Genomic DNA, 26094 nt, shown 5'->3' with positions numbered 1-26094 from the left:
CTCATTCATATATCCTTATGTACATGTTCCTTATCCCCTTACACTGTGTATAAGACAGTAGTTTTGGAATTGTTAGTTAGATTACTTGTTGGTTATCACTGCATTGTCGGAACTAGAAGCACAAGCATTTCGCTACACTCGCATTAACATCTGCTAACCATGTGTATGTGACAAATAAAATTTGATTTTGATTTGATACAAAGCTGGTCAAGAACTACAGGAAACGTATGATCTCTGTAATTGCAAACAAAGGTTTCTGTACCAAATATTAAGTTCTGCTTTTCTGATGTATCAAATACTTATGGCATGCAATAAAATGCAAATTAATTACTTAAATCATACAATGTGATTTTTCTGGATTTTTGTTTCAGATTCCGTTTCTCACAGTTGAAGTGTACCTATGATAAAAATGACAGACCTCTACATACTTTGTGTAGGGAAACCTGCACAATCGGCAGTGTATCAAATACTTCTCCCCACTGTACATATATTTTTGTTACTGTCAAATGATGTTTTGCCATGATTTTAACCTTTTATTTCTCATGAGTGTTGATCAATATCTTGGCTATGAAAGATTTCAAATAAATGTCTGATAAATGCAATTCTGTATTGCTGCTGTTTTGTCTGATATCCAACAGTTCATGATCAGCTCTGTTGACCATGAGCATTTTGCAGAGAAAATGGGGTGAGGTATACTATTTAGGCTCGGAATGACATGTGGCCCATTGTTTCCCTTGTTACCTGGCAACGATCACTAGGGTGCTTCCAACAACTGTCAGTTAAGGCGAGCTCATGAATATAAGCTCCCCGCCCACTCAACCTGTTCATTCAGGCTTCCTGATAGTTAGAGATGAAAGAAAAGGTGCCGTTTCTTCAATACTGAGCATCTTTAATAGTGTAAAAAATATTATGGGTCATGTTTTAGTTATTCAAAGGCAATTTTTATTTGGGACCTTCAATCAGAGGAGTTCTAGCAGGGATAATCAACTATATTGAGCAACAAGCTTGCGGGGCTAAATAAAACCATCTGCGAGCCAAATTCAGCCCGCCAGTTGGGGAAACCAGAGTCATAGGAAACTTTACCACTGCTGTTCTAAGAGGTCCAATTTGTATTTTATGACAACACATGAGCCTTTTCATATACATTTGATTTGTGAGCTTAATCATATACATTAATAAAGAATAAGAAATGAAAAGTGCTTGAATTTTAGTTTTTGCAAAAATCATCTTTATCTATGCTCATTTATTTCAGAGTGAAAGAATCTGGTGAAGTCACTTTGCTAGGTAGGTGCAATATGCTATCTTTGGTCTTGGCCATTTGATTCCTGACATTGGGTTTGTCTTTTTCTATGGTGCTGTGCCGGTCCATAGACTGGATAGGGTATCAGACGAGCAGGGAGATGAGCCATGTTATCAGTGTGTTTCCCTCCACAATGGCTCCACTGGTTGGGTTGAAGCAGCGCTCCAGATCACACAGGCTATGTAGGCTGGCCTCAAACGGAACCTGGCACGCAGAGGGAGGGAATCATTTCTCAAGTAATATCTGCATGTCTAACAACCTTAACAGGGTAAACGGGTAACAAAAATGCCATGGAAGAGGCATAAGATCAAATGTTTCACACATTCAAGCCATAGTAAAACATCAACAGTACAGTATATCTTAGGTTTGTGTAAGTGTAATGGACATGTTTAGTGTCCTCTGTAAATGTGTGACTACATGTAGCGTGTTGTTTCCTGATTATTGTGTTAGGATGTTCTGGGACTGTTCTCAGGGAGGGGACTGATAGGACAGAAACAAAGGAACACATTGTTACTTTGGCCCAACACCTAGAAACTATGTGTGTAAGGTCATGATCAGCCTATTGCACCCTGAGAGCAGAGACACCTAGTTTGTGCATGAGTATAAAAAGTGCAAAGGGAGAGCATCCCTTCAGAGCTTCTTACAGACTTGTACTTTGATTATGAAGCTTGTTGTAACCTCTCTGGCCTTGAAAATAAAGATCTGTTCATTTAACTTTGAGTCCTTAGTGGTAATTTCCACTAAACAAGTTAACCCCTTACTGGTATGTGAACTTTGGGGGGTGTTGAATCAGTGTGTGGTGTGTTTAGCCTACCTCAGTGAGAACAGCTGCCTCTGAACCAGGCTGCAGTAAGTCCTTTATAGCAGCACAGCAGCACCTGGTCTGCTCCTGTAGCATCTGAAACAACCAACCAACAAAACATGTACTCATTTACAGGTAGATTCACTTACATGCACGTTTGACCAGTGCTTAATTTGTAAATGGGGAGGTGACGGAACAAAAGTGAGTGCTACATTTGCGTAGTGGTATAGAGCAGAAGAGTAGAGGCATTTACAGAAGTTGCACACATGAGGAACATTTTTAGTAGCCTAGGGTCTAGGAAAATGTTGGCCTTCTATAAACACATTTAATGCAATTCTACATCATTTTAGATGACTGGAGACAGGATATTTTTTAATACCACACAAATGATGGAAATGGCAGGCTACTTTGACACTGACCAAAACGACCTTGTCTTGAATCGATCAATAGCCTAGGCCTAGGTGTGTGGAAACAGAGCAGAGCGGACGAGAGATCATAGAAAGTGAATCTCATTCTAGTTATATGAGAGATACTGGCGCGCTTCTCACACAGCCACGCGTTGGTCTCAAACATAGATTACAATGTTGCGTAAATCTGGCCCGGTCCAATCCAAATCAACTCTTAGAGTATTAGGCCTGGTCTACTTTATCACATCACATTGTTTTTGTGGGGGCAGGAGAATTAACAAAGAGTCAACTTGAATGATCTTTATTTGCTTTTATTTAAATGTTTACATTGCAAAAAGTTACAATTATTTTTCATGCCACGAGAAGTACCGGACAGTCCAAAACGGAGAGGTGCCTGATCCTGTTGCGTCAGTATCCGGCTCAAATTAAACACTGCTGTTGACAATTCAAGTCCATTTGAGACCTTTTTACTATTCTTTTCAGAAAGTGTATCCAGAAGAGTGTGTGGTAGGAAAATCCCTGTCCCCATAGCATTAACGTGCAGTGGCATAAAGTAACTAAGTAAAAATAGTTTGAAGAAGGGGAGAGTGGGGCATGTTGAGCCATTTTTTACATTCAGCATCACTAGATCAAGGGAAATATAGTATTCTTTCTTTCTACATACACTACCAGTCAAAGGTTTGGACACACCTACTCGTTCCAGGGTTTTTCATAGTGAAGACATATATGTTATATCTGAGATTCTTCAAAGTAGCCACCCTTTGCTTTGATGACAGCTTTGCACACTTTGACATTCTCTCAACCAGCTTCATGAGGTAGTCACCTGGAATACATTTCAATAAATAGGTGTGCCTTGTTAAAAGTTCATTTGTGGAATTTCTATCCTTCTTAATGCGTTTGAGGCAATCAGTTGTTTTGAGACACTATAGGGGTGTATACAGAAGATAGCCCTATTTTGGGCAACAAGTGCTCAGCATATGTGGGAACTCCTTCAAGACTGTTGGAAAAGAATTCCAGGTGAAGCTGGTGGAGAGAATGCCAAGAGTGTGCAAAGCTGTCATCATGGCAAAGGGTGGCTACTTTGAAGAATCTAAAAAATAAAACATATTTAGATTTGATAAACACCTTTTTTGGTTACTATATGTTTCCATATGTGTTGTTTCATAGTTTTGATGTCTTCACTATTATTCTACGCTGTAGAAAATACAAAAAATAAAGAAAAACCCTGAAATGAGTAGGTGTGTCCAAACTTCTGACTGGTACAGTATGTTAATAAAAACATATTCTTTTATGAATTTATTCATACTATTTTATCCTTCCACGAGATATACTGTCAAGGCCGTTGCTGGAAGAAGACCCAAGGTGCAGCGTGGTGAGCGTACATTTTATTTTTTATTTCAAAATGTCCCCAACAAAACAACAAGCGAAAAAACATCCGTGAAGCTTACAGGGCATTAGTGCCACAAACAAAGTTAACTACCCACAACGAAAGGAGGGAAAAGGGGCTACCTAAGTATGGTTCCTAATCAGAGACAACGATAGACAGCTGTCCCGGATTGAGAACCATACCCTGCCAAAACATAGAAACACAAAATCATAGAAAACAAAACATAGAATGCCCACCCCAAATCACCCCCTGACCAAACCAAACCAGGGCGTGACATACACAAATCGAAGGTTGCTATCCAAGCCAGCTGGTCGTTCGTTTTATCGGTTCGGCTGCCAGAAAAGCGACCCAGTCGTCAAGTCTTTTTGTTCTGTATCTATGGATGTGACCCAATCGTTCTATTGCCATACTGGCTGGCAACGTCCTTATCCCTTGCTTGCTAGTTAGCCAACTACGGATAATTTACAGTCATGTCAAACAGTGCAGCCAAAATAACAACAAAGTTGCTGCATTTGCATTTGTTTAAGCTGTTTCGAGTGACATTTATTTGGATACATCTATAACAATGAGCTAATGATACACGATTTTACCTGGCATAGAAAATGTGCTCTCTTGTCAGGACATTGTTGTTCAGAGGAGCTAGCCAACAACACAGCTAACACAATCACTTCAAACTGAAAAAGGAAAGACTGCAAACTAGCTGCATTTAGCTTTGTTTGACCTATTTTCTGTGGACATTTCTTTATATATCCATGAAAATGATGCCAATTCCTCCCTGTCTTGCCAGACTCCCGACCCCTGCACGTTCATTACTACAGGACAACTGGAGATCGAATTTCAATATTGAAACAGACAGCGAGGTTTATACAAATCTCCTCTTTTGAAAACTCAGGTGTTCCAAAATGGCATAGCAGTTCAGACGTCTTTTGTCCTCGTCTTGTCGTGTCCCGTATATATATATATATATATATATATATATATATATTTACAACTTTCTTCACATACCTTTTTATATATAAAGTTTTTATTTTCCATTTCCATCTTCAAAACACTCTCCTGCAACCCGCCTCACCAATTTATATTTATAAAAAATAAAGTATTATTTACCTCAAATCTGAAATCATCCACAGAAGCTAATCCAGAAGCTAGCCAGAAGCTAGCCTGAAGCTAATCAGAAGCTAGCTAGCTTCTTTACTGGCTAATCATTAGTATTCAGCTAACCACGGTTTCGCTCGAAAATCTATCGGCAGTTTTGTACGGCGCGGCTCAGACCGGAACATACCGGACCTATTTTTCTCTCCATGTCCCTGGATTTCAACCGCTAACTCTGGACATTTATACCTGGATCTCGCAGCTAGCTAGCTGCTATCCGGCTTTCGTCGATTCCGGAGCAAACATCAATTATTCCGGAGCTAGCCAGCTGAAGAGTTCCATCAATCACTCCTGGGCTACAATCACCTGTCCGGACCCGGTTTACTGCCAACGCGGAGCCCCACCGGGCCTTCACAACTGGACTACCAACGTTATCTTCCCGGGGAGTTATCCGGCTGGCTCCTCCGTCGCGACGTTACCTGAACGCCCATCTGCGGTCCGCTAATCGTTAGCTGTCTTTTCAGATAGCAGCTGATTAGACCTATCGGACCATTTACTTTTTTGTTTACATTTTTTCTTGGGCCTCTATAACTATATCTATTGTTTGTTTTTTTGTGTGTGAATTGTATTCATCCCCTCTACCACACGGAACCCCACTAATCCTACCGACGGAAACGCACGAGGTGGCTAATCAAAGACCTCCATCCTATGCTAGCTGTCTAAATCGCCGTGACCCCAACCAACCTCACTACTCACTGGACCCTTTTGATCACTCGACTAAGCATGCCTCTCCTTAATGTCAATATGCCTTGTCCATTGCTGTTCTGGTTAGTGTTTATTGGCTTATTTCACTGTAGAGCCTCGAGTCCTGCTCACTATACCTTATCCAACCTATTAGTTCCACCACCCACACATGCAATGACATCTCCTGGTTTCAATGATGTTTCGAGAGACAATATCTCTCTCATCATCACTCAATACCTAAGTTTACCTCCACTGTATTCACATCCTACCATACCTTTGTCTGTACATTATACCTTGAAGCTATTTTATCGCCCCCAGAAACCTCCTTTTACTCTCTGTTCCAGACATTCGAGACGACCAATTCTTATTGCTTTTAGCCGTACCCTTATCCTACTCGTCCTCTGGCGATGTAGAGGTGAATCCAGGTCCTGCAGTGCCTAGCTCCACTCCTTTTCCCCAGGCGCTCTCTTTTGATGACTTCCGTAACCATAATAGTCTTGGTTTCATGCATTAGAAGCCTCCTCCCTAAGTTTGTTCTATTCACTGCTTTACCACACTCTGCCAACCCGGATGTTCTAGCTGTGTCTGTATCCTGGCTTAGGAAGACCACCAAAAATTCTGACATTTTCATCCCAAACTACAACATTTTCAGACAAGATAGAACTGCCAAAGGGGGCGGTGTTGCAATCTACTGCAAAATAGCCTGTAGAGTTCTGTCCTACTATCCAGGTCTGTACCCAAACAATTTGAACTTCTACTTTTAAAAATCCACCTCTCTAAAAACAAGTCTCTCACTGTTGCCGCCTGCTATAGACCACCCTCTGCCCCCAGCTGTGCTCTGGACACCATATGTGAACTGATTGCCCCCCATCTATCTTCAGAGCTGGTGCTGCTAGGCGACATAAACTGGAACATGCTTAACACCCCAGCCATCCTACAATCTAAACTTGATGCCCTCAATCTCACACAAATTATCAATGAACCTACCAGGTACCTCCCCAAAGCCTTAAACACGGGCACCCTCATAGATATCATCCTAACCAACTTACCCTCTAAATACACCTCTGCTGTCTTCAACCAAGATCTCAGCAATCACTGCCTCATTGCCTGCATCCGTAATGGGTCAGCGGTCAAATGACCTCCACTCATCACTGTCAAACTCTCCCTGAAACACTTCAGCGAGCAGGCCTTTCTAATCGACCTGGCCGGCGTATCCTGGAAGGATATTGATCTCATCCCGTCAGTAGAGGATGCCTGGTTATTTAAAAAAAATGCTTTCCTAACCATCTTAAATAAGCATGCCCCATTCAAGAAATTTAGAACCAGGAACAGATATAGCCCCTGGTTCTCCCCAGACCTGACTGCCATTAACCAACACAAAAACATCCTATGGCGTTCTGCATTAGCATCGAACAGCCCCCGTGATATGCAGCTGTTCAGGGAAGCTAGAAACCATTATACACAGGCAGTTAGAAAAGCCAAGGTTAGCTTTTTCAAGCAGAAATTTGCTTCCTGCAACACTAACTCAAAAAAGTTCTGGAACACTAAAGTCCATGGAGAATAAGAACACCTCCTCCCAGCTGCCCACTGCACTGAAGATGGGAAACACTGTCACCACTGATAAATCCACCATAATTGAGAATATCAATAAGCATTTTTCTACGGCTGGCCATGTTTTCCACCTGGCTACTCCTACCCGGGTCAACAGCACTGCACCCCCCACAGCAACTCGCCCAAGCCTTCCCCATTTCTCCTTCTCCCAAATCCAGTCAGCTGATGTTCTGAAAGAGCTGCAAAATCTGGACCCCTACAAATCAGCCGGGCTAGACAATCTAGACCCTTTCTTTCTAAAATTATCTGCCGAAATTGTTGCCACCCCTATTACTAGCTTGTTTAACCTCTCTTTCGTGTCGTCTAAGATTCCCAAAGACTGGAAAGCAGCTGCGGTCATCCACCTCTTCAAAGGGGGGACACTCTTGACCCAAACTGCTACAGACCTATATCTATCCTACCCTGCCTTTCTAAGGTCTTCGAAAGCCAAGTCAACAAACAGATTACCGACCATTTCGAATCTCACCATACCTTCTCTGCTATGCAATCTGGTTTCAGAGCTGGTCATGGGTGCACCTCAGCCACGCACAAGGTCCTAAACGATATCTTAACCACCATCGATAAGAAACATTACTGTGCAGCCGTATTCATTGATCTGGCCAAGGCTTTCGACTCTGAGGATTTGGTGATTGACATTGGCAGACTCAACAGCCTTGGTTTCTCAAATGATTGCCTCGCCTGGTTCACCAACTACTTCTCTGATAGAGTTCAGTGTGTCAAATCGGAGGGTCTGCTGTCCGGACCTCTGGCAGTCTCTATGGGGGTGCCACAGGGTTCAATTCTTGGACCGACTCTCTTCTCTGTATATATCAATGATGTCGCTCTTGCTGCTGGTGAGTCTCTGATCCACCTCTACGCAGACAACACCATTCTGTATACTTCTGGTCCCTCTTTGGACACTGTATTAACAACCCTCCAGGCAAGCTTCAATGCCGTACAACTCTCCTTCCGTGGCCTCCAATTGCTCTTAAATACAAGTAAAACTAAATGCATGCTCTTCAACCGATCGCTGCATGCACCTGCCCGCCTGTCCAACATCACCACACTGGACGGCTCTGACTTGGAATACGTGGACAACTACAAATACCTAGGTGTCTGGTTAGACTGTAAACTCTCCTTTCAGACCCACATCAAACATCTCCAATCCAAAGTTAAATCTAGAATTCGCTTCCTATTTCGCAACAAAGCATCCTTCACTCATGCTGCCAGACATACCCTTGTAAAACTGACCATCCTACCAATCCTCGACTTCGGCGATGTCATTTACAAAATAGCCTCCAATACCATACTCAACAAATTGGATGCAGTCTATTCACAGTGCAATCCGTTTTGTCACCAAAGCCCCATATACTACCCACCATTGCGACCTGTACGCTCTCGTTGGCTGGCCCTCGCTTCATGCTCGTCGCCAAACCCACTGGCTCCATGTCATCTACAAGACCCTGCTAGGTAAAGTCCCCCCTTATCTCAGCTCACTGGTCACCATAGCAGCACCCACCTGTAGCACGCGCTCCAGCAGGTATATCTCTCTGGTCACACCCAAAACCAATTCTTTCCTTGGCCGCCTCTCCTTCCAGTTCTCTGCTGCCAATGACTGGAACGAACTTCAAAAATCTCTGAAACTTGAAACACTTATCTCCCTCACTAGCTTTAAGCAACAACTGTCAGAGCAGCTCACAGATTACTGCACCTGTACATAGCCCACCTATAATTTAGCCCAAACTACCTCCTTCTCTACTGTATTTATTTATTTTGCTCCTTTGCACATTCTTCCACTGCAAATCTACCATTCCAGTGTTTTACTTGCTATATTGTATTTACTTTGCCACCATGGCCTTTTTTTTGCCTTTACCTCCCTTATCTCACCTCATTTGCTCACATCGTATATAAACTTGTTTATACTGTATTATTGACTGTATGTTTGTTTTATTCCTCTTCTACCCTGTCACAGCCTCTCTTTATCAAGCTCAGACTCCATGTCATCGGACCTTGTGGTCCTCTGCTACTCTATCATAGCCTCTCTTTCGCACAGGTACATCTACTTTTTATTTTTTGTCAATGTAGCTCTTTAGTTTTATTCAGTACATTTGTTCATCCCTTGCTGCTGCTCGAACAGAGTCTTACCTTCTCTCACTTCCTTGGCTGCTCTTTCAAGAAACTCAAGGGGGGCTAGACTACTGATTGTTTTACGTTTGTATACACAGGGAATGATGATGGCAGCAATGTACCAATTAAAATACACTATTTTGAGTTCACATGCATGACAAATTGTAAAAATATTATGCATATTGTGCCTGATTCCAATTTAGGAATTGATGCCTTTCCTACGCACTTCTCAGCAGTTGGTATTAAGACTTACCTTCTGAAGGTAAGTAACAGGCTTTGCAGGCGTGGTTCCCTTGCGCACACTGAATAAATGTCATTCAACTGCTGAAAACCCTCCCATTGCTGGTAAACAGATTTTCTTGTGGAGATTTCATTAAATAGGGTTTTCAGTGTATTTATCTTAAACCATTCCTTTAAATATGGTGTACCTCTAATTAGAAATTTGTCGACAGACGAGAATACATTGTGAGAACAGGTTCAGAAAATAGGGATCCCTGAAAGAAATCAATCCAAATATAGTTTTAACACCAATTGGTAGATTAAAAATACTTTTAGATTTATTAGGCAAATTTTAGTGTTAGGAAAGTACGTATAAACCATTAAAAAAACTGTTTTGGAGAGCCTTTACGCACAAAATATACAGTGCATTTATAAAGTATTTCCGAACCCTCAACTTCTTCCACAACTTTTTGTTACATTACAGCCTTATTCCAAAATGGATTATATAGTCCCCACCCCATCAATCCACACACATACCCCATAATGACGAAGCGAAAACAGGTTTAGACATTTTAGAAAATTTGTTAAAAATAAAAACAGAAATACCTTATTTACATACACTTAGGTTGGAGTCATTAAAACTCGTTATTCAACCACTCCACAAATTTCTTGTTAACAAACTATAGTTTTGGCAAGTCGGTTAGGACATCTACTTTGTGCATGACACAAATAATTTTAAGTAATTGTTTACAGACAGATGATTTCACTGTATCACAATTCCAGTGGGTCAGAAGTTTACATTAACTCAGTTGACTGTGCCTTGAAACAGCTTGGAAAATTCCAGAAAATGATGTGAAAATGATGTCATGGCTTTAGAAGCTTCTGATAGGCTAATTGACATAATTTGAGTCAATTGGAGGTGTACCTGTGGATGTATTTCAAGGCCTACCTTCAAACTCAGTACATCGTTGCTTGTCATCATGGGAAAATCAAAAGAAATCAGCCAAGAATGAGATTTTAAAAAATTGTAGACCTCCACAAGTCTGGTTCAACCTTGGGAGCAAATTCAAAACGCCTGAAGGTACCACATTCATCTGTACAAACAATAACTCGCAAGTATAAACACCATGGGTCCACGCAGCCGTCATTCCGCTGAGGAAGGAGACGCGTTCTGTCTCCTAGAGATGAACGTACTTTGGTGCGAAAAGTGCAAATCGATCCCAGAACAACAGCAAAGGACCTTGTGAAGATGCTGGAGGAAACAGCTACAAAAGTATCTATATCCACAGTAAAACAACTCCCATATCGACATAACCTGAAAGACCACTCAGCAAGGAAGAAGCCACTGCTCCAAAACCACCATAAAACAATCCAGACTACGGTTTGCAACTGCACATGGGGACAAAGATTGGAGAAATGTTCTCTGTTCTGATGAGACAAAAATAGAACTGTTTGGCCATAATGACCATCATTATGTTTGGAGGAAAAAGGGGGAGGCTTGCAAGCCGAAGACACCATCCCAACCATGAAGCACTGGGGTGGCAGCATCATGTTTTGGGGGTGCTTTGCTGCTGGAGGGACTTCACAAAATAGATGGCATCATGAGGTAGGAATATTATGTGGATTTATTGAAGCAACATCTCAAGACATCAGTCAGGAAGTTAAAGCTTGGTCGTAAATGGGTCTTCCAAATGGACAATGACCAAGCATACTGCCAATGTTGTGGAAAATTGGCATAAGGACAACAAAGTCAAGGTATTGGAGTGGCCATCACAAAGCCCTGACCTCAAACCTATAGAACATTTGTGGGCAGAACTGAAAAAGCGTGTGCGAGCAAGGAAGCCTACAAACCTGACTCAGTTACACCAGCTCTGTCAGGAGGAATAGGCCAAAATTCACCCAACTTATTGTGGGAAGCTTGTGGAAGGCTACCCGAAACGTTTGACCCAAGTTAAACTATTTAAAGGCAATGCCACCAAACACTAATTAAGTGTATGTAAACTTCTGACCCACTGGGAATGTGATGAAATAAATAAAAAGCTGAAATAAATCACTCTACTATTATTCTGACATTTCACATTTTAAAAATAAAGTGGTAATCCTAACTGACCTAAAACAGGGAATTCTTACTAGGATTAAATGTCAGGAATTGTTAAAAACTGAGTTAATGTATTTGGCTAAGGTGTATGTAAACGTCCAACTTCAACTGTAAGTATTCAGACCCTTTGCTATGAGACTAGAAATTGAGCTCAGGTGCATCCTCTTTCCTTTGATCATCCTTCAGATATTTCTACAACTTGTTTGGAGTCCACCTGTGGTAAATTCTATTGATTGAACATGATTTGGAAAGGCACACACCTGTCTATAGAAGGTCCCACGGTTGACAGTGCAAAAACCAAGCCATGTGGTCGAAGGAATTGTCTGTAGCACTCTGAGACAGGATTGTGTCGAGGCATAGATCTGGGGATGGGCACCAAAATATTTCAGCAGGATTGAGGGTTCCCAAGAACACAGTGGCCTCCATCATTCTTAAATGGAAGAAGTTTGGAACCACCAAGACTCTTCCGAGAGCCGGCTGCCAAGCGGGGCTTTATGGTAGAGTGGCAAGAATGAAGCCACTCCTCAGAAAAAAGGCACATGACAGCCCACTTGGAGTTTGCCAAAAGGCACCTAAATGACTCTCAGACCATGAGAAACATTATTCTCTGGTCTGATGAAACTCAGATTGAACTTTTTGGCCTGAATGCCAAGCATCACATCTGGAGGAAACCTGGCACCATCCCTACGGTGAAGCACGGTGGTGGCAGCATCATGCTGTGGGGATGTTTTTCAGCGGCAGGGACTGGGAGACGAGTCAAGATCGAGGGAAAGATGAAAGGAACAAAGTACAGAGAGATCCTTGATGAAAACCTGCTCCAGAGCGCTCAGGACCTCAGTCTGGGACAAAGTTTCACCTTCCAACAGGACAACAACCCTAAGCACACAGCCAAGACAATGCAGGAGTGGCTTCAGGTCAAGTATTTGAATGTTGCCCAGCCAGAGCCCAGACTTGAACTCGATCGAAAATCTCTGAAGAGACGTGAAAATAGCTGTGCAGCAATGCTCTCCATCCAACCTGACAGAGCTAGATAGAATGCAGAGAAAAATGGGAGAAATTCCCCAAATACAGGTGTGCCAAGCTTGTAGCATCATACCCAAGACAAGTAGAGGCTGTAATCGCTGCCAAAGGTGCTTCAACAAAGCACTGAGTAAGGGTCTGAATACTTATGTAAATGAGATATTTCAGATTTTTTTATATTTCTAAAAACCTGTTTTTGCTTTGTCATTATGTGGTATTGTGTGTAGATTGATGACGAAATAAAACAATTTCATCAATTATAGAGTAAGGCTGTAACATAACAAAATGTGGGAAAAGTCAAAGGGTCTGAATACTTTCCGAATGCACTGTAATATTTACTTTTGACCTTTTACTCAAGTATGACAATTGAGAACTTTTTCGACCATTCAAAACCATTACTTTCACGCAAGTAGTAATTTACTAGGTGACTAACTTTTACTTGAGTTATTTTCTACACTGAACAAAAATATAAACTCAACATGTAAATTGTTGGTCCCATGTTTCATGAGCTGAAATAAAAGATCCCTGAAATGTTCCATACACACAAAAAAAAGCTTTCAGTATTTCTCTCAAATGTGCACACGTGTTTACATTCCAGTTAGTGAGCATTTATCCTTTGCCAAGATAATCCATCCACCTGACAGGTGTGATATATCAAGAAGCTGATTAAACAGCATGACCATTACACAGAGATGCACCTTGTGCTGGGGACAATAAAAGGACACTTTAAAATGTGCAGTTTTGTCACGCAACACAATGACACAAATGTCTCATGTTTTGAGGGAGCGTGCAATTGGCATGCTGACTGCAGGAATGTCCACCAGAGCTGTTGGCAGAGAATTGAAAGTTCATTTCTCTACCGCCTCCAATGTTGTTTTATATAATTTGGCAGTACATCCAACCGGCCTCACAACCACAGACCACTTGTAACCACACCAGCCCAGGACCTCCACATCCGGTCGTCTTAGACCAGCCACCCAGACAGCTGATGAAACTGTGGGTTTGCACAACTGAAACATTTCTGCACAAACTGCCAGAAACTGTCTCACGAAAGCTCATCTACGTGCTCGTCGTCCTCACCAGGGTCTTGACCTGACTGCAGTTCGGTGTCGTAGCCGGCTTCAGTGGGCACTGGCACACTGGAGAAGTGTGCTCTTCGTGGATGAATCTCGGTTTCAACTGTACTGGGCAGATGATCATGTGATCAATGTTGATTAGAGTGCCCCATGGTGGGGAGGGGGGGGAGGGGGGGTTATAGTATGGGCAGGCATAAGCTACGGGAAATGAACACCATTGCATTTATCAACGGCAATTTGAATCCACAGAGATACATACTGTACCGTGACGAGATCCTGAGGACCATTGTCGTGCCATTCATCACCTCATGTTTCAGCATGATAATGCACGGCCCCATGTCGCAAGGATCTGTACACAATTCCTGGAAGCTGAAAATGTCTTCAGTTCTTCCCTGGCCTGCATACTCATCACACATCTAAACTATTGAGCATGTTTGGGATATTCTGTATCGATGTGTACGACAGCATGTTCCAGTTCCCGCCAATATCCAGCTAGTTTGCACAGCCATTGAAGAGGAGTATGATAACATTCCTTAGGCCACAATCAACAGCCTAATCAACTCTATGTGAAGGAGATGTGTCGTGCTGCATGACGCAAATGGTGGTAACATCAGATACTGACTGGTTTTCTGATCCAAGCCCCTGAATCTTCTTTAAGGTTGCATACAGATTGCATATCTGTATTCCCAGTCGTGAAATCCAGAGATTAGGGCGTAATGAATTTATTGCAGTTGCATCTCTTTTTGTTCAGGGTAGTAAGATATCTGACATTTGAGTGTTTTTTCCATCACTGTTAACATGTGTGAATGTGGACTATAAGGCCTGTCAGAGCCGTTACCAGTAGCATACATACCTGTATGTGAGGGCTGGAGGTAGCAGCCTTGTCTGGGATCTTGGTGCGGCGTTGTCTCTCCATCTTGGGGCTGGGGGAGGAGGGGGCGCTACTGTCAGCAGGCGGAGAGGAGACGTTACCCCCAACACAGGCTGAGGCCAGCTGAGCATGGACTGCACACAGTCTAGAGGAGAACACATGGGGTGGTGCTGGTGGTCACAGAGGTTACATTACATTTAGTTACCAACATTCATTTAATTTAGTTAAATACGGTTGGTGAATTCAACTAAAGTAGATAAGACAAAAGGGTTTAGGGAGAGATTCTGGAAGAGATACAGTAAGAAATATTACAGAGGGAATGGATACAGATGTGGCCAGGTCCATATCGACTTCCGGCTCCTAAACGAACCATATTAGCCACTCGTTAGACGCTACAATATGGTGATAGCTCCATCTCGCCCCTAGCACCTAGGCTGCTGTACATGGAAAGCAGCTACCTACTTCGCCATGCTGACGAGTTTCTGTCCACACTGCAGCTCTATGACAGTGCAGGCTGTGGCCCTCATGGCCGAGAGTGGCACTTTGTTCAGCCCAAACAGCAGCATGACCTGACGAACACAGAGACGAAAGGAGAAACACTGTCAAAGTCAAGGCAGTGGTAAGGCAGTGGTTACCGACCTGTTTGACATGACAATAAGTGACAAGGAGTTGGTAAGATAGCACAAAACAGATCTGAGACCAGGCTAGCTCCTTCTATGGTTGATGAGTGTGTGTGGTTGGATGAAGAGTGTGTGTGTGTGTGTTGTGTATTGTACCGTATCCGTGTCTTCTTGGGTGTGGCTGAGAGCAGGCCGGTGCCACTGGATACACAGCTGCTTCCTGTCAGCAAAGGACCAGGGGTACATCTGAGCTCCCATAGTGCCTCTCACTGTAGGACACATCTTTAACACAAACAAAATCAACATACACTTGAATAAACATGCCAATACAAGACATGGTACAGTATATGCATGCATCTCTTCAGGATTCAGCCCATAGTGCCTGTACCTGTATAATCTGTGGCTGCATGATGATTTCAGTGGGGGGTTCAGGGGCGCAGCAGGACTCTCTGTAGCCCACCATGTGGGAACAGAAGAAGGTCTGGAGCTGAACCAACCTCAGCGCCAGACTACTGTCTTCTGACTGGGACACCAGGCCCTCCACACACTGGGGCACCACTGGAACACACACCCACGTAGGCAAGCATGCACACATACACACATGCAGATGAAAATCTCTGAACGTCAGGTAACAAAATTATTTACTGTGACACCGGGGTAGTGTACCTTGGCGCATGGCGATGTGCTGCAGGTTGAACAGGTGTTTGTAGTAGCGGGACAGGTGGACCCATGTGAGCTGGGAGCGTTTCCTGCTGCTCAGCCCTGGATCAAGCTCTGGAGACGAGCTGGAGACAGTCCTCACCATCACATCTATCCCTCCTGGTAGAGTCACACAACACACAGACAGAAATATGGTAACTAGCACTGTTACGATTTCCATAAAGAAAAGACATGATATCTCCTTTCCTCATAAAGAGGAGAGAACATTACAGAACCGCTAACAATGTAGATCACAATCTAACACGAACATGGGCACGAATCACACTACTGTAGCGACTTTTATAATAGCTGTTATTGTAAGACCAGATGTAGCCCTGGCTAAAGGAAATAATGGTTGTAGTGAGGGATGTTTGTTTACCACAGGGGTTGAGCAGGTCGTTGGAGGCAAAGTCAGGCAGGAGCTTGAGGGAGATGAGAGGCAGGTGTCCTCCTTTAGCTCCGGTACTACCACACAGCTGGCTACATGTGGACATGGCTTCAGACGCCTGAGGAACACACACAACATTATAAGTGTGTGTGTGCGTGTGTGTGTGTGTTCAGTCTATTTACCTTAGTAGCAGCTCGGACAGAGACCCAGTAGAGCAATAAGTAGGCCTCCCCTGGAGTCAGGCCTCTGTTCAGAGTTGTCCTGACACGCTTCCAACCTGGAGGCTGAAACAAGACAAATACACGCCATGATGCAGGCGTACACACACACACAGTCCTCTCCAAAGACAAATACTGCCCCGCGGAACCACAATTGAATGTCTCATGACACAGACAGGTACCTTCAGTATGGCATTTTTAGGTGGTGAAGGTGGGACGGGGTTCTGCTGGTCCTGAGTTGCTGGGATGCTCTGCTCCCACTGGTGCAAGTACACTAACGCCATCTCCAGATAACACTTACGGATCAGCCTGACACACACACACACACACACGCTTTAGTCAAACAAGCACACTGGTGTTTGAGGAGGTCCGTACACTACTCTCAAAGATGATCATTCACACTACTGTAGGCGACTTACTGTAGATTGTGACTCTGGGACAGAGAGATATTGATGCTCTCCAGTAGTGTCAGCGCAACTGTCTGAGGCTGGAAGTCACCGAGAGACATCAGACAGCGCTCCACCATCCCTGGACACAAACACACACCAAAAATAATCAAACCAACATGGTCACTCTGACATTCAATGAGTAGATGCACACATACATATTTAATCTCATGATTGAATAAGGTTGGAAATAAATGTTTTACCCTTGCAGTAGAGGATATCAGCCTCCAGCTGTCTGTCTCTGGTAGCGCATGCCTGGGAAACGAGCAGGGCTGACTGCAGCACCTCCTGAGCACACACCCAGGGATGGCTGGAGGGGCTGGGGGTAGACAGGCTGGAGGAAGGGGCGCTGGTCATGGCCTGTACAGCCAAGCAGTGACCTGTTCAGAACAGATAGAGAGACTGATTAAGTGGTTGTTCATAAGATAGGTACTGGATGTGGACCTATGTGCATTACTGGGTGGAGACTTTTGAGAACTATGATACAGTATGAATCATACCCAGGCGCATGGTGGCCTTGGCCAGTAGTGGGAGATGTGGGAGGTAGATGTTAGAGAGACCAGGGGCTGGAGGGAGGATTACTCTGCCTCTCTCTCCCAATGACACACTCTCCCCCAACACACACAGCTGAGAAGAGACAATGCACACACATTAAGACAAATCAGTGTTCCGACTGTAATACAGGCAGTAAGGTAAGTTAATCGGGTGACAATGTAAAGGAATAATGAACAAGTGTAAGTCGCTCTGGATAAGAGCGTCTGCTAAATGACTTAAATGTAATGTAATGTAATGTAGAGAGGAGAGAGGACTTATACTTTGAATCTAGCCTGTTGTGGTACAGAAAAAAAGAGACAGGAGAGGTAAGAAAATAAGACTGTGGTTGGAGTCATGAGAGAAGAAAGAGATGTTGGAGGGACTATGTCTGACAGACCTGTTGCTGTAGTAGTTTCTGTGTGAGCAGGTGTAGGGCCTGGCTGCCTGTCCCTCTCAGATCACTGAGCAGTAGAGTAGCCTGGGCCAACGTTACACTGGAGCCAGGAGGCAGACAGGAGTGACCCGACAGAAGACTCACTGCCTCCTATAGTACACAACACATTCATAAGTCTACTTGTATGTATAGATTAGCGTATACACTAGTAAAGAATGTGTGTATAAATATCTACTGTAAGTGATTGAGTGGTCGGTATGGAATTATAGAACGATTATTACACAGACTAACCAATATTATACAGACCTGATCAATTGTAATGTAGTGTTGCACGGTATACCAAAGCTTCTGATACCACAACATGAAAAACGGTTCAGTACTAACATTTTTGTTCATTAATTTCGGTACTTCTATCGTGTCTCTCGTCGTATAGTGAGTGATTGAGAGGATCACGTCTGTCGAGTAATTGGTCTGAATTTTCTCAAGCTTACTACTGAATGTTCGTAGTGGTAGGCCAGGTTTCCTATAGTAGACATTGGTAAGTCAGCTGACAAGAGTGCGAGACACTTTTGAAAAGCAAGGAGTGCGAGAGAAGACAGGGAGAGTTATCGGGCGTCTGCCCACAAAACGAGTAACGAACAGCAAAATCAGACAACCCCATAGTAGAATAGTTTAACTATGTACCTAGTCGTTGTGCGTTCCATGCGAGAAATAAAAATTCCTATCGAGGCGCAATCAAGTTGCGAGTGCAACAGGGAGAGAGCCATGCATTCTGATAAGAAAATGTTGTGCTTTGACTGCAGTTTTGATGGCTTTTGATAAAAAGTCAGGGGATCGCAGCTTTCCATTGCTATCTCATGTATTTCTCAACTCCAAAAAATGAGCCTGAACTGTATCAGCATAGTTTGTCGCATTAGCGACCCGCAATTCGACATGACTGCATAGGGGAGACAGGGGCTAAATGTAACACAGGTCAATTGTAACAGGTAGGCCTACTTTATATTCACTGTTGCAAGTTTTTGGGGACATTAAAGTAATCAATACATTAACTAGTAACAAGATACTTTTTGAGTTTGGTATCTAGGTAATGATTAGCCCAATGGGGTAGTGTAATGTGTAGAACTTATGTTGAATAATAAACTACATTTATCAATCTGACTCCATTACCATGTGAATAGATGCTTAAATCATGCATATATATCCATAGCTATAGCCAGCTTGCGAGTCTCTGCATTGCTATGGAATAATTTAATTATATTTGATTCTCAAATATTAAGAGGCTTATGGTACTTATGAGCTGTTAATAGTTAGGCCAGTAACCGAAAGTTTGCTGGATCGAATCCCTGAGCTGACAAGGTAAAAAAAAAATCTGTCGTTCTTCCCTGCAGGGAGCCACCATTGGGAGACATCAGGAGTTGCTACATGGCCTTTTGGAAGGGCTCATTTCCTTGATGGAACGCCACGATAATGGGTTATTATTGAGAAAATCAGGGAGTTAGCTCAGACTGTCTGCCACATCTGAAAAACCCCAATAACTCATTTTTACCCTATCTGTGGTGAGTTTGTACAGTCTATCTCGACTCCCCGTGAACCCTGCTTACCTCCTACAGAAAGATATTTGGGGAATCCTGATATTCAGGGAATCCTGGTACCTGCTGGGGTTTTCTTTCTCAGTGCTCGCTTATTTTTGAGCTACAGCCTTCTTAGTTTTCTTCAGACCGTTCGAAGATGGCGTATATAATTGGGCTAATGTCGGGAAGGGCGCTCTCCTGGGCTACGGCAGTTTGGGAACAACAATTTGCCATTTGTAGTCATTTGGAGGAATTCATGGCAGAGGTGAGAAAAGTTTCCGAGTCTCCGGTATCCGGGAGAACGGTGCCCAGCAAACTGCTTGACTTACGTCAAAACTCCCGTAGTGTGGCAGACTACGAGGTGGACTTTCGCACGTTGGCCGCCGAGAAAGTCTGGAATCCGTAGTCACATTTCGATACTTTTCTGCACGGATTATCTGAGGAGGTAAAGGATGAGCTAGCTGCTCGGGAACTGCCTGTGGACCTCGACTCTCTTATCGCCTTAACCATTAAAATTGATGGACCCCTTCACCTCCTATGGAATCCGGAAGACTCTGAAGGCAGCTCTTCGTGGAGTCGTTGAAATCACCCGAGCATCTACGACAGGTGAGTTGGATACTCCTGAGCCTATGCAGTTGGGAAGAACTAGGCTATCAGTTTGGGAGCGCTCACGGAGGATGAATAATAACTGTTGTCTGTACTGTAGAGGGGCAGGACATTTTATTGCTACCTGCCCTATTAGGAAACCCTTGTCTCTAGTGGGTGTTCCCTAATTCCCATCACCTGCACACCCCTTTTTGCTCTTGTGCTGTGGGGAGACCAATCTAAGGCTCCCCAAGTTCTCATTTACTCTGGGACTGATGAATGTCTTATGGATGCCACAATAACTTCAGAGCTTGGTATTCTTGGAAGTCACCCATAGTACTGTGCCCGTTCAATTACGGGTTTCTGATAACCACAGTGAGACAATAAAATTCCTCCTCATCGCATCTCCCAATGTTCTGGTTGTGTTGGGATTTTCCTGGCTCCAAAAGCATAAACTTGTGATTGACTGGACCACAAGCTCCATCCTGGGTTGGACTCCATTCTGCCATTCCCACTTCCTTCAAGCAGCACAGCCTTCCCCTAGTCGTCTTCCTCAGGAGGTTAGCAAGACTGTGGATGTCTCTCTTATGCCCACGGAATACCATGACCTCCTGGAAGTGTTGAGCAAGACACGTGCTACTTCCCTTCCCCCGCACCGTCCTTATGATTGTGCCATTGAACTTCTCCCAGGCACTACCATACCTCGGGGTGGGTTGCACTCTCTCTCCCGACCAGAGACCATTGCTATGGAGGAGTACATAGAGGAGTCTCTGGCCACTGGGGCCGCCCGTCCGTTTGCATCTCCTGCTAGAGCAGGGTTTTTCTTTGTGGAGAAGAAGGACGAGACCCTGTGCCCGTGCAATGACTACCGAGGACTTAATGATATCACTGTCAAAAATCGTTACACCCTACCTCTCCTCTCCTCGGCGTTTGAACCTCTCCAGGGAGCTACCATGTTTTCCAAGTTGGACCTTCGGAATGCCAACCACCTGGTTCGGATACGTGAGGGGGATGAGTGTAGTCGGCGCGATGCTTTGCCACATCGGGTGCATAATCCTCATGGGATGGAATGGGATGCCCTTTATGTGACAGGTTGCCCCTCATTCGAGCTTCACGCAGGATAAGATCCTTGGTCTTGAAACTGTGACAACAGATGATTACTGGGCGAGGACGTTGGCCCGGTCCAGGCACTGGGACAAGGGAGCGATGTGCGCGGTCCAGCTGGGGATCCGAATCCAAAACATCCGATCCCATTGCATCCTTCAATAGCTTGGCGAAGAAGTCGGTGGGGCGAGAGCCCGCCTCTACCCCCTCTGCCAGACCAACAACGCGAAGGTTATTACGTCTGGATCGGCCCTCCAGGTCCACCACTTTCACAGAAAGCCTCTGCACAGTATCCTGCAATGACGTGCATAGCTTCTCTAACTCGTCGATCCTACCAGCATTGAATTCAGAAGCTTTCTCAAGGTCCACAATACTTTGGCCATGCGAAGCGACCGTTCGAATGATGCTCTCGATTTTGGTGTCCAGCTCAGCAATAGTGGCCTTAAGATCCTCAGCTATAGCAACACGTAGCTCCGCCAAAGCCCGGGTAAGTTCTGTAAGTGTCACGTTGTTGCATGTGCCTCCCGCCATGTCTGTCTCGTTGTTTAGTGGGGAGTAGGCCTCCGTTGTGGATTTATTGTCCTTTGGTCGCTTATTACTCGCCATTTTCATATAAAAAGTTACAATCTTGTATTAGAAAGAAATGTTTGTTGTAAAAAGTGCCATAAAGTAGGTTAAATTAGATTATTTCGCAAAAACGTTGCAGGAGCCTCTCACGCACAGCCGTTCACTCCAACATGCTAGCTCCGCCCTCAACTTTACAATTTTTTTACTAGTGTATACGCTAATCTACCGTCCAGGGTCTAAAAACCATTCTCCCTACCTCTTGCCTTGCTGCCACTGTAGATTGGGGTATTGAGAACCTGGTTCGCGAGGCGGAACGCTCCCAGCCTGGATCTGAAGGGGGCCCGGCTAGCCGGCTGTTTGTTCTGAATCCAGTCCGGTCCCGGGTCCTGGAATGTGCTCATTCCTCCAGGCTGTCCTGTCATCCAGGGTTCCGACATACACTAGCCTTCCTTCGACAACGATTTTGGTGGCCCACAATGGTCCCTGACCTCTCTGCCTTTGTCACCACATGCACTGTATGTGCTCAAAACAAGACGGCAAGCTCCTTCTGGCCTCCTACAGCCACTACCGGTTCCTCATCGTCCCTGGTCTCATATATTTCTGGACTTTGTCACTTGGCTCCCTCCGTCTGATGGCAACACTGTCATTCTAACGGTAGTCGACTGGTTCTCCAATGCCACCCATTTCATCCCTCTCCCCAAACTACATTCTGTCAAGGAGATGGCCCAGCGTATGGTACAGCATGTCTTCCGGATCCATGGACTCCCGGTAGACATGGGTCTCCTATCGGGATTCTCGTCTCAGTTCTGGAAGGCATTCTGCACCCTTATTGGGTCGTCGGCCAGCCTGTCATCCAGATTTCATCCCCAAACTAACGGTCAGTCGGAGCGAGCCAACCAAGACCTGGAGACCACCTTAAGGTGCCTGGTCTCAACCAACCCCACTTCGTGGAGCCGTCAACTGGTTCTGCCACGAGACTCTCCCCTTTCGAGTGTTCCATGGGGTGTCAGCCTCCACTCTTCCCTGAACAAGAGCAGGAGGTCAGCGTACCCTCGGCCCAGATGTTTGTCCGCCGCTGTCGACGTACCTGGAGAAGAGCCAGGCAGCTATTCTCAAGACCAACTCCAGATATCGTCAACAAGCGGACCGTCGCCGGACCCCAGCTCCCCGCTACCGCATTGGGTATGGCTTTCCACTTGGGATCTGCCCCTTCGGGTAGAGTCCCGCAAGCCGTCTCCCCAGTTCAGTGGTCCTTTTCCCATCTCCAGAGTTCTGAGTTCCACTGCTGTTCGTCTTGTGTCACCCCGTATCCTCCGTATTCACCCTACCTTCCGGCGCTGATAGAGATGGCCGCCCCGCTTCGTGTTCCTATTTTTTTACGTGTGTAATTATTACATTGGTACCCCAGGTAATCTTAGGTTCCATTACATAGTCGGGATGAACTACTGAATATAAGAGCAACGTCAACTCACCATCATTACGACCAGGAATACGACTTTCCTGAAGCAGATCCTGTGTTCTGCCTTCCACCCAGGACAATGGATTGGATTCCAGCTGGCGACCCAAAACAATGACGCCGTAAAAGGGGCAAAGAGAGCGGTCTTCTGGTCAGGTTTCGGGGACGGGCACATCGCGCACCGCTCCCTTAGCATACTACTCGCCAATGTACAGTCTCTTGACAACAAGGTTGATGAAATCCGAGCAAGGGTATCATTCCAGAGAGACATCAGAGACTGTAACGTTCTTTGCTTCACGGAAACATGGCTCACTCGAGAGACTCTATCGGAGTCGGTGCAGCCAGCTGGTTTCTTCACGCATCACGCCGACAGAAACAAGCATCTTTCTGGCAAGAAGAGGGGCGGGGAGATATGCCTTATGATTAACGAGATGTGGTGTGATCATAACAACATACAGGAACTCAAGTCCTTGTGTTCACCTGACTTAGAATTCCTCACAATCAAATGTCGACCCAAGCAGACACATCGATGGCCCTGAACAAACTTTATTTGACTCTATGTAAACTGGAAACCACATATCCTGAGGCTGCATTCATTGTAGCTGGGGATTTTAATAAGGCTAATCTGAAAACAAGACTCCCTAAATTCTATCAGCATATCGATTGCGCAACCAGGGCTGGTAAAACCCTGGATCATTGTTATTCTAACTTCTGCGACGCATATAAGGCCCTTCCCCGCCCTCCTTTCAGAAAAACTGACCACGACTCCATTTTGTTGCTTCCAGCCTACAGACAGAGACACACAGAGACACACGCACACACACGCACACACACACACACAATTACAGTACCATGTTCTAAGATAGAGAGTCAACGTTAATGAGTTGTGCCGAGAGCAGGGGGTTCACGAGAGGAATGACAGACATATACTAATATATGATCACATACAACCGTAACAGAGTTAATTAAGAATGTACCTTTCAGCTTCAATGGGAACCAATCCTTCAAAACTAACCTGCTCCACAAGCTAGCTTGAAATGTTGAGGATAGAGCCATCCAATTGGTACCTTTTGGGTAGCTCAAACTGTTGGTATGTTGTCAAGGAGGATGGTGTTGTGACGTTAGTACCATTAATGCAATGACGATTATTGTATCAAATAATTACATACCACATCAAATTATTGCGCGATTAAATTACTCATGTAACAATAAACTCATTAGTAATCTTGGGGCACCACGGAAAAAGTTTGTTGAATTAGTTACCGTTTCCCAAATTAATTCTACAGATATAAATATATCGTTATCATTTTAGTCATCCATTTTTAATCATTATTACGTCATCAGTCTCATTCTGAACGTCATTGACTTCCATCCATTAATTATCATTATTACCTCATCAGCCTCATTCTGAACGTCGTTGACTTCCATCCATTAATTATCAATATCACCTCATCAGTCTCATTCTGAACGTTGTTGACTTCCATCCATTAATTATAATTTACCTCATCAATCTCATTCTGAACGTTGTTGACTTCCATCCATTAATTATCAATATCACCTCATCAGTCTCATTCTGAACATCATTGACTTCCATCCATTCATTATAATTTACCTCATCAGTCTCATTCTGAACGTTGTTGACTTCCATCCATGAATTATCATTATTACCTCATCAATCTAATTTTGAACATCATTGACTTCCATTCATTATCATCATTACCTCATTGTAGTATCCTATAAATCTGCACAAACTCTAGTCTCCATGATGAATCAGCAATACACAAATTTGATTATTTATTTATTTACTAACTAAATAATCACACAGAAATACATAAACACACACACAGTACAGTCGTGGCCAAAAGTTTTGAGAATGACACAATGTCACGCCCTGACCTTAGAGATTCTTTTTATTCTCTCTATTTTGGTTTGGTCAGGGTGTGAGTTGGGGTGGGCATTCTATGTTTTGTGTTTCTATGATTTTCTATTTCTATGTTTTGGCCAGGGATGGTTCTCAATCAAGGAGAGCTGTCTATCGTTGTCTCTGATTGGGAAGCATGCTTAGGTACCCTTTTTCCCACCTGTGTTTGTGGGAAGTTGACTGCTGTTTAAGGGCACATAGCCGTTGAGCTTCTTGGTTTGTTTTTGTAGTGTTTATTGTTTTGTTCGACGTCATTTTGATTTAATAAAGAAAATGTACGCACAACACGCTGCACATTGGTCCTCATCTTTCAACAGCTGTGAAACACAAATATTAATTTTCACAAAGTTTGCTGCTTCAGTGTCTTTAGATATTTTTGTCAGATGTTACTATGGATAACTGAAGTATAATTACAAGCATTTCAATTTGTAAGTCGCTCTGGATAAGAGCGTCTGCTAAATGACTTAAATGTAAATGTAAATGTCATAAGTGTCAAAGGCTTTTATTGAAAATTACATGATGTTGAGGCAAAGAGTCCATATTTGCAGTGTTGAGCCTTCTTTTTCAAGACCTCTGCAATCTGCCCTGGCATGCTGTCAATTAACTTCTGGGCCACATCCTGACTGATGGCAGCCCATTCTTGCATAATCAATTCTTGGAGTTTGTCAGAATTTGTGGGGTTTTGTTTGTCCACCCGCCTCTTGAGGATTGACCACAAGTTCTCAATGGGATTAAGGTCTGGGGAGATTCCTGGCCATAGACCCAAAATATAAATATTTTGTTCCCCGAGCCACTTAGTTATCACTTTTGCATTATGGCAAGGTGCTCCATCATGCTGGAAAAGGCATTGTTCATCAC

General features: G+C 44.0%; 1 protein-coding gene across 4 annotated transcripts in view; it reads right to left on the bottom strand.

The window, feature by feature from the left end:
• Positions 1 to 878: 878 nt before the first annotated feature.
• Positions 879 to 26094, bottom strand: part of cfap54 (cilia and flagella associated protein 54) — a 149453-nt gene continuing 124237 nt past the window's right edge. For all 4 annotated transcript variants that reach the window (XM_046297739.1, XM_046297740.1, XM_046297741.1 and 1 more), the window contains 14 exons: positions 18036 to 18182; positions 17605 to 17731; positions 17308 to 17484; positions 17078 to 17186; positions 16841 to 16967; positions 16623 to 16724; positions 16432 to 16558; positions 16020 to 16172; positions 15742 to 15911; positions 15510 to 15635; positions 15196 to 15302; positions 14716 to 14878; positions 2115 to 2198; positions 879 to 1504 (listed from right to left, as the gene is read on the bottom strand). In XM_046297739.1, coding sequence (XP_046153695.1) covers positions 1385 to 1504; positions 2115 to 2198; positions 14716 to 14878; positions 15196 to 15302; positions 15510 to 15635; positions 15742 to 15911; positions 16020 to 16172; positions 16432 to 16558; positions 16623 to 16724; positions 16841 to 16967; positions 17078 to 17186; positions 17308 to 17484; positions 17605 to 17731; positions 18036 to 18182 — 1839 coding nt within the window. In that variant the 3' untranslated portion in view covers positions 879 to 1384. The remainder of the gene's footprint in view (positions 1505 to 2114; positions 2199 to 14715; positions 14879 to 15195; positions 15303 to 15509; positions 15636 to 15741; positions 15912 to 16019; positions 16173 to 16431; positions 16559 to 16622; positions 16725 to 16840; positions 16968 to 17077; positions 17187 to 17307; positions 17485 to 17604; positions 17732 to 18035; positions 18183 to 26094) is intronic.

Source organism: Oncorhynchus gorbuscha, linkage group LG14, assembly GCF_021184085.1.
Source record: "Oncorhynchus gorbuscha isolate QuinsamMale2020 ecotype Even-year linkage group LG14, OgorEven_v1.0, whole genome shotgun sequence".
Lineage (NCBI taxonomy): Eukaryota > Metazoa > Chordata > Actinopteri > Salmoniformes > Salmonidae > Oncorhynchus > Oncorhynchus gorbuscha.
This window is presented reverse-complemented; position numbering and strand designations above follow the sequence as displayed.